Source organism: Thunnus thynnus, chromosome 14 (genome assembly GCF_963924715.1).
Source record: "Thunnus thynnus chromosome 14, fThuThy2.1, whole genome shotgun sequence".
NCBI classification, from domain to species: Eukaryota; Metazoa; Chordata; class Actinopteri; order Scombriformes; family Scombridae; genus Thunnus; species Thunnus thynnus.
In genome coordinates this window covers 9,298,121-9,310,633 of record NC_089530.1, presented here as the reverse complement: position 1 = coordinate 9,310,633, position 12,513 = coordinate 9,298,121, and the positions used below count along the sequence as shown (strand labels likewise).

At 38.9% G+C, this 12,513-nt stretch overlaps 1 protein-coding gene across 1 annotated transcript in view; it reads left to right on the top strand.

Moving 5' to 3' along the window:
- The window catches only part of disc1 (DISC1 scaffold protein), a 49,768-nt gene that overhangs the window by 35,063 nt on the left and 2,192 nt on the right, over positions 1 to 12,513 (top strand). Inside the window, exons 11-13 of the mRNA XM_067609668.1 lie at positions 1,660 to 1,903; positions 4,262 to 4,306; positions 11,256 to 11,380. Of these exons, the coding sequence (XP_067465769.1) occupies positions 1,660 to 1,903; positions 4,262 to 4,306; positions 11,256 to 11,380 (414 nt within the window). The remainder of the gene's footprint in view (positions 1 to 1,659; positions 1,904 to 4,261; positions 4,307 to 11,255; positions 11,381 to 12,513) is intronic.

The following is a 12,513-nucleotide window of genomic DNA, read 5'->3' as shown; positions in this document are numbered from 1 at the left end:
AGTGAACATAGTTGAGCATTTTTAGCTGTTGTTACAGATCAGAAAAGAGCCACGAGTGGCTGTGGCTCAGAGGTGGACCCCAAAAAGCCCCTAATTGCTCCCAAATGTGTGTGTGAATGAACATTAGAAACTTGGCACCTTGCATGGCAGCTTCTGCCATCAGTGTGCATGTGTGAATGAGTGAATGTTTGCATGTAGTGTAAAGTGCTTTGAATGGTTGGAAGACTAGAAAGATATAAAAATGCAGTATAAATGCAGTCCATTTTAGTTACAAAGACAAATATTATAAAGCAGAGCCAAACACAGAGTGAATTCTTACATTCATCAGGTAACCTGAAATGAAACATGACTCCAAATGAAAGTTTATGTTGCTCCATGTCTGCTAGATGTGTAAATAGGTAACTTTTTCCAAACATGTCTAACATATCAACATTAAAGGTGATAATTGATATCAGTATTGTACTCCCAACTTCTTTCCTCTGACCCCATTACCAAAAAAATGAGTTATTGCAACTATAAGTATTGAGTTTCAGCTAGCACGTGACTAGCTTAGCATAAAGGCTGGAAGCAGGGGGAAACAGCTCGTTTGGCTTGCTCCAAAAGTGAAAAATACACCTCATTACACATCTAAAGCTCACTATTAACACAATTGTTTGTTTGTTTAATTCATACATATAAATAAAAGGACAAGCTGTGGTTTTATGGGGTGTTACATACTGTTTCTTTCTGTGTCCAATCTTTATGCTAAGCCAAGCTAATTGCATCCAGGTTCTAGCTCATGGATGTATTATAAGAGCTGTATACCAGACCAAAAAGGGCGCCCATTCAGTCCAATAAGAGCTGCTCGCCTGGCTCATATTATTGCGTTATGTGGCCCACTGAATATGTGCAGTAGTGTTTCTCCCACTGGTCCTGCTTGCGAGTTCCCACTCAGCCCATAGACTTTACATTGTAATGACATCATGGATTTTTAAATCGATTTTCTCTACTCGAGGAAAGTTTTACAAATACAAAACCTCCATGGATCAAAAAATCATAATAGAAAGCGTCATAATTGACCTTGTTTGCAGTGTGCGGTGTCCTGTGAACAGTTTTACAGACATCTCTTTTACACTGGTGGTCTATGGGGAAAATGCTCTCTGGGCCGCAGGGGAATTTTTTGCTGCAATACCGCGAGTGACCACTGGGAGCAACTGGATGCAAGGCTGAGCAGCGGAGCCTTATCCAGCTCTTATTATACATCCATGTTCTAGCTCCATAGCCTACTAAACACACAGACATGAGAGGTATGGATTCTCTCATCTATTGTCTGGCAAGAAGAGTCAATATATATATATATAAAAGAGTAATTTTATACATAATATATCAAGTATGTATATACAATTTATGGTCCTGTATATTTTCTTGTGTCAAATGTGTAGTAATAAATTATATTTAAGTTACAAAATGTGACTGGAAATTTTTTTATAAATCTTAAACTGTTGTATTACATTGTAGTGAGAATAAAGTCATTTTTAATATACTGTATTGTGATACATGCTAACAGATTGCATGACATTGTTTTGTATCACATTGTACAGTATGGTGTTGTGTCACTGTGATAATAGTGTATCACATTGCATCTGGTGACATCTCGCACATGTCTGTTCCTCTCTGTAGCTTTGGCTGTCCAGGTTTGGAGCGGATCTGGGAAGCTGACCTTGAGGCATGTCACCTCTTCTTACGAAGCCTCCAGCTGCGAACTCCCAGCTGCAGTGGAGCAGACATCGAAGATCTTCCCACCGCAGCAGTATATCCCTCAACCCAGCCGTGCACCAAAGAGGAAGAAGACTGCGCCATGTTGACTGCTTTAGGCGGGCGCTGGTGTCCTGAGGCCAACTTACAGAACTCAGAGTTCACTAAGGTAATACAACAGTAGATGCCTTGTTAACAACACATGATTTATTATTCATATAATGTCTTTGCATGCATGCATGTATGCTGGAGTACATAACAGATTGATATGTGCAGGCTGAGATTTAGAGTATCTTGAATATAAAAGATGCCCTTTTGAGGCATTCCAGTGCTGAGGTCTTACATATTTTCTACACATAGCCCATCTTTGCCTCTGAAAGGTCACACTAGAACAGCTTGTTCTTCACATTCACTTGCTGTTTCTTTTTTTTCTTTTCTTTTTTACCGCGGTGTGAGCCTCAAATAGTCTGCCTGCTTGGTCAGTCTTACTACTTGACTGGAAAGGACACATTCAGTGCGTACATTCAAGCTGTTGTCAGAATATAAAAGTCTGTCAACCACAGTGAGATGAGCACCAGTCTATTAGCACGTTTGCTCGAAGGTATTTCCAAATGAGGAAAATGTGGGCGAGGGAGGCAACCATTTGGAAACATTTTGGCTTCCTTGAAGAGTTTCGTTCTACAGATTGCAGAGTGCAGTTTTAAGAGTCTGTTTCGGCGTTTAGTGAGAATGCGTGTGTGTGTGTTCGTGTGAGTGCTTTGTGCTGGTCTATCCCACAGTGAGTTGAGGTCCACCGCCCCAGGGCTGAGCCCGACTCATTCTCTCCTCCTCTCACACCTTCCTCCACCCACGTAGTCTGACAGCCTTGTCTGAGATAGGAACAAAGCCAACAGAGCCAGCATTAATAAAAAAAAATAGTACATTTGCCAGACTTGTTTCTGTGAGACTATACTTTGTTAGTTTGGCTCACAGATTGTGATTTAACATAATGTTTGCTGTTTTTCAGCAGCAGTTGATTCTTTTCAATTTACTTATTTCAGCATGGACTGACCGGACTATAGCCATTAACAAATGTTTGTCAGTGATGCCCCATAAACATAAATGGGTGCCTCTTTACTGGAGCTGTTGGCAGATTTTCCACTTGCACTCATTCAAACTGGAAGCTGCGGATTTTCATTGTCATGTTTTATTCTCCCGCCGTGTTGCAACGTCTTTTAACGACTCTCACAGCCAACCATAAATATACACTTGACTGATGTCTTCTTTCCCTGCCCTGCCTGACCGCATTATATGAACTGCATGGATCTATTTTCTGCTTTCCCTTTGTTTCTCTCTGCTTTTCTTTCTCCTCCTAAAGCCCGGCCCCTCCTAACATTTCTGCAGGAACAAAAAGGTGAGATAGCCAACCATTTCTCTCTTCTGTCTCCATTCTGTGCACATTGTTTACTCTGTCCTCTAATATAGAAACAGCTTAGTCCTAGATAGAAAAATAGTATTTCATGATGTGTTTGCAACAAATACATTTAGTTGATTTTAGATTTTTGAACGTATTCCTGGATATATAAAGAGAAGCGAAGCAAAAACACAACTGTAATTTATTTAATGCACACATCTTTAATACTGTAAATGCTTTTTGCAACATTTAGCATGAATGACAATACATCGATACCCCAACTAACCAGCTAACATGTTTTTCATAACCTGTAGAGGAGTGGGGGGGGGGGGGACATGATAAATATAAGACATGTTCTACTTTTATTCTTGTATTTCGCAGCCATTTAATGTCCTCCTGCATGTCTGATGTTACACAGAATTTTCTACTTTAATTTTCTGTGTATTCAAGGACCCATGTGTCAAAAATATCCTGTAATTTCAAAGCTAGTTCGGTAGATATGAGTGTTTTCACTTCAAGGCTACAGACAATGGAAGATCAGTTGGATGCCAGAAAACCTTTGCAATCTACGGCATGTGACAGATTACATGTTGCTGGGAGAGCGATGCAATTGGAGAAAGCAAAGACATCCAGTTGGTGTGACCAGTGCAAAATCGCAACTTTTAAAAGAATTAATATTAGATATGAAATGAAGAGTTAGGTGGTCGAACCCAAGTAAACGTAGGGTTACTTGAGAATAAATCAAAGAAGGATGTTGCACAAATTTTAATAACATTTTTAATAAAATAATAATTAAAACTTTGCTGATAATTACTTGTTGTTGCTCTGCCTTCTTATGTATGTACCCTAAAGTCACAAACAATGTTAGCGTCCAAAAGGTACAGTAATTACCTCCTTCCTTGTGTGAAGAATGTACAATTATACACTTTGAATACTAACAAAGGAAGCTGAAGTACAGATGAGCCAGTTAATCTATTTTCTCCTTGTCAGTTTTGGTGATGAATAATTACAACCTCCTCTCATTATGATGATGCTGCACACATACAGTACACAGCCAACATAATTGCATTTTCAATCATTCATGAGCAGGTTTATGGCTGTGTGGCCTCAACAAATGTTTCTCTTTTGTTGCAGAAATTGGAGGAGTTTTTGTTCTGCATGGAAGATAATCACCCAGAGGTTGGTAACACTAATACTGTTACAATATGGTTGAATGTTATCAGTGTAATTAAAGTGTCAGTTTCATTGACGTTGGGCTTACTGGGACACAGAACAATCCATTAGCTGACCTTAACTTAAACATGACCTCTGTCACCTGTCTGACTACCTGATCAATACTGATCTATATGAGAAGCCTTGGCAGGCTGTCTGAGTTTGCACTTTGCCTTTTAAAACCTTTATTTATCCAAGAGTTGCTGAGCATGTATTCTCCTTTCAGCACGTTCCTGCTTTAAATTCATACATTTATAGACATTCATGCCTGGTACCTAGACGGCACAAAGACACCTGTATTAAGGGATGTCAAGTCTGATAATGTATATGTCTAATCCTGGTTTCACTCTGGAATTTATCTGCATGTGTACATATTACATTAACAGGCAATAATAATATAGTTACCAAACACTCAAACCCTTAATAGACTGTTAAATATCTCAGAGCATGACTCAGAGAACAAAATCACTTCATCACAACTGTTTATAAACATTTAATAGCTGTATATAAGCTGCTCATCAATTGATAAATTCAAACCTTCTTGCACAAGTTCTAATCGACAGTTCACTAAACCCCTCACCTGAACAGTGATTGTCCGATTATAGCTTAGAAACCATGACTAGACAGGTTTTGGATTTCTCCATGTTGAAGTGGTTAACATTGGACTGTAAATAGATATTGTGCATTTAAAGAGTTTGGGGTGGTCTTTTAAAAAATTACCTTTCCAAAACATTTGGTTACCAGGGTAACCTTAGGTTCTCTGAATTCTGGGTGAGGTACGTCACTGTGAGTGCTTCACATGGTGAGATACCCAGCGAGGTTTGAAGGACAACTAAAAACAGAAGAGTTAAAGCATATTAAACAGCAAGTTTGTGTTCTCTAATGTAAGCTGTAATAGCATTTCAGGCTAAGTAGCTTACCATAGTAGCCTAACCCAATGTGACTTCACAGCAAGAAAACCTGGCTGCAGCGACATGGCGGATGACAGTCGCAACTGTCATCTGTAGAGAGGAAGTCATTAAGAAATGTTGAAATGATTTTTTAAAACATTCTACTTTGTCAAATGTGCAAACTTACCAATGACAATACAAGAACATATACTGTAGGCCTATTGTATAACTCTTTAAAATTGAATTGCTATTACCCACTTTTAAGTAACAGTATTCCTGTTAACTCTTTCCTGTTTACCAGGCTGTGAATACCTTGCCTGGCCAAAAGTATGTGGACAACTGAACATTTGCTCCACATGTAATAGTGATAAGTGATTTTGATACTGTGGACATTAATCTGCTGCTCTGAAGCTTTCACTACTCTGATTTCAGTCTTTTATGTCTCACTTTTTAACAAACATTAACGTTGATCACAGATTAAGAACGACAGTTATAAAAGAAAATGGATTGAGGTTGAGTTTGGGATGTTAGCCTCTCTCTCAAACTATGACCTACAATCCAGTTGCAGTGGGAAAAAACACAGACACTCCAACATGCCTAGATTCACTGTCAATTAAGGACAAGGTTCCTGTCGTCCTTTTGAGCCTATGTACCACAGAATGTAACAAATGCAGCAAAGAAAAAAACTTCTGCCACATGTCATCACATGACTTCCTGTGTATGGATGACCATTGTGGTTGCCCCCACACGTGATCTCCACCATGAAGACTGCCATGTTGCTGCAGCCAGGTGCCTCACCTTCAAAGACCAAAGAGCATTAGCTAACTACATTTTGTGAGTTTACATGTTACGTGAAAAAACAAAACTTGTTATGTAAAATAACAGTTATGTAAAACAGTGTACAATATCATATCTGCTGTGTATTATTTCCCCACTGTACGGAGGTCCTGGATGCTACTATATCACAGTTTTAGCAACACTGTGTAACTCCTTATTGGATTTGAGAAGTTCACACTCCAACCCCAGCCAATTGTTACTGTGTTACTGCCAAACACACTGGTTAGTCCTGATCCTAAAAGACTTTTTTTCCTGTAACACTAAAAAATGAAAACATATACTGTTTAAAAATACAAACAATAAAGCATAAACTTTATCTTGCCTGTCCAAATATGTAAATTAAGCAGCCAAACAGGATTTTGTTAAAAAATAAGCATACTATATGAGTCAAGAGCACAGTTTCTTTATTTCTATGTCTTCTAAATGGATCATCAAATAGTGATGCTGACTTTTTGCCTGGGACATGCAGCTTTAGCCATTTAGCATAATATATACAGTATGTAGCTATCAAGGGCATTTAAAACCTTTTCACAGGATTAATGCTAACATTAGCTTTACAGCTAGCTACAGAGCCCTTCAGCCGGCAGAATGAGCCTGCTTTTGTCTCCCACTGTCTGAAATCAAGGACCCATTGTTTCAAAAAAGGAGTTTGAGTGGTAAATCCGCCACTATTCATTTAAACTGTACATGTGCACTGCATGCGAGAACAGGTCAGTGTAGCAACAGTAATTTAATTTAGCTCCGTCAATTTACATTCACACACAAGGTGGATAGGTCAGTGACTTGTATATCTGAACTATGCAATTCTGAATCACAGTATTGAAAAACTAGCTGACATATAATGGTTCAATCACAATAAGGTATGATGCATCACTGAGTCAAATAATATGATGGCTGCTAAATGGTATCGTATCTTTATCTTGATGGTGTTGTGATAGCTTTGTGGAAGAGCTGGATTCTCAGCCTCGCAGAGAGTCTGACCTCTTTCTCCTTTCCATAATGACTTTAAGTAAATGATTTCCACTTAGCTGCTGCCAAGCTGCTGCCCTGCTGCCACAATGGAGATTGATTGGTGTGTGTGCGTGTGTGTTTTAGTGCTACTCGATTTTCTTCTAATCTCTACTAATTGTACTTTTATCCTCTCAAGGTCCTTATATCCCCCTCTTCATACTGACCCACAGCAGCAAACAAAGAAAAAAGGAGATTATTAAATGCTGAATTCTTTTGATTGGATTTGATAATCAGGTAGTTTTTGTTAACCAGTCCTAACAGAAGTGAGATGATTGCTGTGTTCCAGTCACATACTACATGTTAATTAACTAGTTATTCTCATAGTATACTGTTTTTGCAGTTAGTATACAGGAAATAAGAGAAAATAAAAGATTTTTCAAAGGTTTTTTTTTACATAATTTGAAATACTTTTCCCCAATACTTTCTTTACTGTTTCACCCCAGTTCTATTCAACACATGACTGTATTCAGTAAGTCCTCTATACCAATCTTCAAAATAACATACTGTACCAACAGGAAATAGTACAATACTTGCCATAGGACATCAATCAAACTGCAACTCTGGAGTGACAGAGACAGCAAAATGACTTTTCAAGTTTTACTATTTATTCTCTTGTTTTTTTTAAGTTTTTTTCACCACCATTTTGTTATGTTTTTTCACAGCTGTGAGCAGCTTCTCCATTTTCTTTGCGCATTGCATTGTGGGACCAGAGTGTATGCCAACAGCTCACTCAAAAACTAAAGATACATATAAATAAAAATCTTAAAATAAATAAAAAGCTATGTAGTACATACCAATTCTAATGGTAAATGGGAAATCGATGAAATTAAGTATATTCAAAAATGCATTATGCAGTCATCATGCATAATAAAAAACACTTGTTGATGGACACTATTCTCCCACAATGCAATGCACAAAGGAAATGGAGGACCCACTCACAGCTGACATTGTAAACATTGTAAATTGTGGATGGTAGTAAGACAGTTCCAGGTAATATTTTGGAAAGCAAAAAGATTATATAAAAGTATTAAATCTTTTTTTTCACTTTTGTCACTTTTCCAGTATCATATTCAACAAAACCTACTCACATACTCAAAACCTGCTTACATTAGTATGTAGTATGGATGTGGGACACAGCTCAAGTTGTGATGATAGCTCCTCCATTTCCTTTGTGCATTTCCCTGTGGGACTCAAGTGTCGGTGAACAGCATACCAAATGCAGCATTTTTAGTCTGACTTTTTTGAGTCTATTGGTTTTATCACAGGTCACACTGCATACTAATAAAAAATCTTCTAATTAGTATGCTAGATTGAATTGGGTCACAATTACAGCTACCCGCTCATATTTGTAGAAAATCTTGTAGATGATCTTCTAAACAGATAGTGTTAAATGTTTCTAAGTGTGGACCCATTAACTTACTAAGAGAGCACCAGCAATAACAGGCTGACTAGTTAATCATAAGCTAGTTAGTTTCCTTTTGAGTTCAAAATGAATTTAGCCACTTTATTGTTTGTAAAAGCAATTATGACTGTGAGTGTAATGCCGGTGCAATATTGGTTCTTTGTCTTGCCCACCGGGCGCAAAGTGTCAGGCCAAACAGCACCCATGGGAACATGCACAATTACCTGCTGCCTTTAACTCATTATTGCTTAAATAACCATACCAGTGCATACATGGGTCTGAATATTGAATTCTAAATACAACATGCTTCTGCAGTCTGCTTTGCTTACTTTGCCTCTTATAACATTAGCACTAATGTGCATCAGGAACCAACATGCCAATATATGTATGCTTGGGACTCTATTATGCAAATTGACATGTTGTTGAAATGTCATTTCCCATGTTTCCTTGTTTGTCAAAGGCAGAGGTGGCAGAGAAAGTAATTTGTTTTGTTTTGATCACCACCAGGAGCAAAATAAGAGCTCTTGAATAGTTGTAATAGATTTTTTAAAGGGTTGAGTACAAAGTTGCTAACAAACTGTCAGGGATGTCTTCAACAGTGTCACTTGGTGCAGTGAGCTTTTGTTTTCTATCCTGTGGTTTTATTGACTTTACAAAGGCTGACAGATGCTTTAAGGTATGGAATCAATCAGCTACACAAACACAGGGCTCTTATCTGTTTAAGACGCTCCTAATCTTGGCAGTCTAAAAACAAACAGCTCAGTAATTCTATAGGTTGACTGGCTTCCCTCTTGACACAGGCGGACAGGGATCCCACCAGATGACGCCTAAGGACAGATATGTGTTGATGATTGTTCATTTAATTGTGTCACACACACAAAAACAAAGATTTTGTCTTTAAATCTTTTGTCCTGCAGGCAGTTCTCACTTTAAATTTTACTTAATTCCTTAATTGCTTCAGGGATGACTTACACATATTGTCACGCCTCAGGCCTGTTGTTGTTGTACATTTCTTTTGGAGCATTACATCATCTGGAGAAGGAGTGCTATTCCAGGACAAAGACCAGATATATGACTTTCCAGTGATTGTTCTAACACCTCTGAGCTGCAGGGAGTTGATATTTTCTACCTGCAGCTATGAGTCAGATTAGACTTTCTATGTGTTGTTTGACAAGAGCACTCAGTCTGTGTGCACACGAGTGTGTGTCTATTTGCTTGAAGTACGTCTGTGTACTCTCGCGCGTGTGTTTGTGTTCTCTATGCCTGATAAGTATGAAGAAACTGGGACACGGCGTCTGCAAAGGGGCCTGTTCTAATTATGGCCAGCTCTGCTCTGCCCTACTGCACTTTGCTCCTCCGCCAACCTGACATCCCCATCATCCTCCAGTACACACTCGTCCTCACAGCATCATCAGGTGATCTGCAGCACATTGCTCCGTGGGGTTTATTGTACACATTATGACCTTGGAGCTTTGCCAAACAAAGATTTTGGCAGCTTCACATTTTGGCTATATCTAGTTCAAAACAGTATGGAGGATTTAAAGTAAAAGACACATTCTGGATAAAATAAGTTCTGCAAAGCTCTTGTTGAGCTGTGAGTCATGGTCTTAAGAGTATATTTGGAGACATAATCAAAACTAAAAATAAAGGGAGAAGAAAACAACTCAAGTCAAGAAGTGTGATGTACCCTTTTGCACTGAACAAAATCATTTTATGATTTGCACTTATGCCCTCTTCTTTTGTTCAGCAATTTTTATGGATTTTCCATTAAACCCATCATACATTTGTTTGCAGTATGTATTGGAAATAAACATGTATACAAGCATATGACAGCTGCATTATTCAAATGATTACAGTTGTGAAAGGTACCCCTCCCACCCCCGCCCTCACCCCAACCATTTACACTTGCTCCCTTAAGTCCAATATCCAATATCCTTGTAGCTGAGGTGATTAATCAACCTCATACTTAAGGAAAAGATACTGTATCATAATGTATCATTATATTTGTTACAGAAAGAGAGAGAAATACAACCAACGCTGATAGGTCACCACTGATAGCTACAAACTGCAGTCATTATGCTTCACTATTGGCATTGTCTGTGCTTAAAAGCATGGTCATAACACATTGAATTTAATGTGATTCAGTATGAAAACTGTTTATCAGCTTATTAGCTTATAGTTTAGCTGTAGTCACAAAATGTGTTTGCAGAGAAACTTGCTGTATTGATGACCTACCTTAATGCAAGGGGCTGCATTAGTATGTTGGCTCTTCATGTATTGATGAGATGAAGACATATGATCAGTAAAGTCTAGTTTGAGTAACATATCCACAAGTTAAAGAGCTTATCTGATGCCAAAACACTGTACAGCAATTTATAATTCTAATTTGTAATTTCTAATTTTTTTTTTTTACCAAAACCCTTTGTGTTGGTACAAAGACTTGACTAATGTTGGTCTGAATGCAGCCTTACATTACACTGTGGGATTGAGTTATGCATGCATGTTAAAAGGTATTCAAGTGAACTTTTACCCATTTATTTTTAGTGTTGAGTTTACCCTCATTACAAGTAACAACATGTCATCTTGCTCAACAATGTTAATGATGAAGTTGTTTATTTTTCCTGGTGGTTTGCCTGTTCTTATTGTCAGATAGACTTTTGTCTTTATTCATTTTCGGTATCAGAGCCAGATATTTGAACCACTGCTGTTTTTATTTTTGGATCCTTACTTCCTTTCTTTACCCCTCATTTCATTCCTTGTTTCCTTTTCCTGCCAGGATGTGTGCAGCGAGGCCGAGGCTGCAGAGCTGACAGAGCGCTGTGAGCTGATCAGTGACAGACTAATGACCTTGGAAGATGAATTACAGACGGCCATACTGAACCGGGATCAGGCCCTCACTGATATCCTTTCACTCCACTCTAAATATACATATATCATGAACAGTATATGTGTGTCTGTGTGTGTGTGTTTCTGTCTCCATCCATCTCTGGGACCTAGTTTCTTCAAGGCCTCCCAAGTCACAAAAGTACACATCCAAACTACCTTTAGGCTGACTGATGTTAGCTTCCTGTGACTCTACCTTTTCGAAGAAAAAAAAAATCTCGACCTGTCTTATCTGACATTATGGGTCCATTCAGGGAGGGAATTGAAGATAAACTGGGATGAGAGGATTTTTCTTGACAGGCTGGATGTGCCAACTGGAAAATGAAATGGTAAAAGTCCAGGCGAGGTTATTAGAGGGCTGTTGATGTGGGCTGCCAGTCACCACGAGCTGAGATTAAAGTAGGCAGACAGGGGCAGCGCTGCGGCAGTGTTGCGGCAGCGCTGCGGCAGATAGAGGAATGTCACCGTAATGACTCCGTTCCCGTCATATCTTAATGTCCATCCTCCCGCTGACCCTCCCTTCCTTCTCCGGTTCCGTCTGCCCACTTCCACTTGCTGGAACTGGCTTGGAGGAAATTACAATATCCATGATAATGACTCAAATGAAACTGTTGAAGCTGATTACAGGTCACAATACATCATTTTCCGCGCTAATTAGAAAGCTGATTGGAAATAGATTAGTGTGTTTTTCTCGCTCCACTTTTCCCCTCTACACTGTGAGCTTATTAAGACAGATAGAAAAGGCGATATTCCAACACGGGGATGAAGATAATTTGCTACCTAACCTGCTGTTTTTTGTTTTTTTTTATTTGCTGTCATGCCTCATTTCTCTTCTCTGAATACGAGCTGCCAGAAATACTTTAACAATCTGTCCAAACTGATGAAGAGGTTTATTTAGCTTTAGCTTTGGATGTCCAAAAGCAGTGTGTTACACAGTGTGCCCTTCACTCTCACTCTCACTTCACTCTGTTGAAGTGTGGCCGGACTGTTTTCACATCTGATTAGAGATGCATGTCCCCCGCCGTGCTGTCAGGGGTCAGTACAGGCTCTTCCACTGTTTGCATGATATCAATGCAGACTGGCAGTCAGAGATAGACACAGATTGGCCCCGCTTCTCTCCACCTCTCTGTTTTTGTGTCCTTACATGTCAT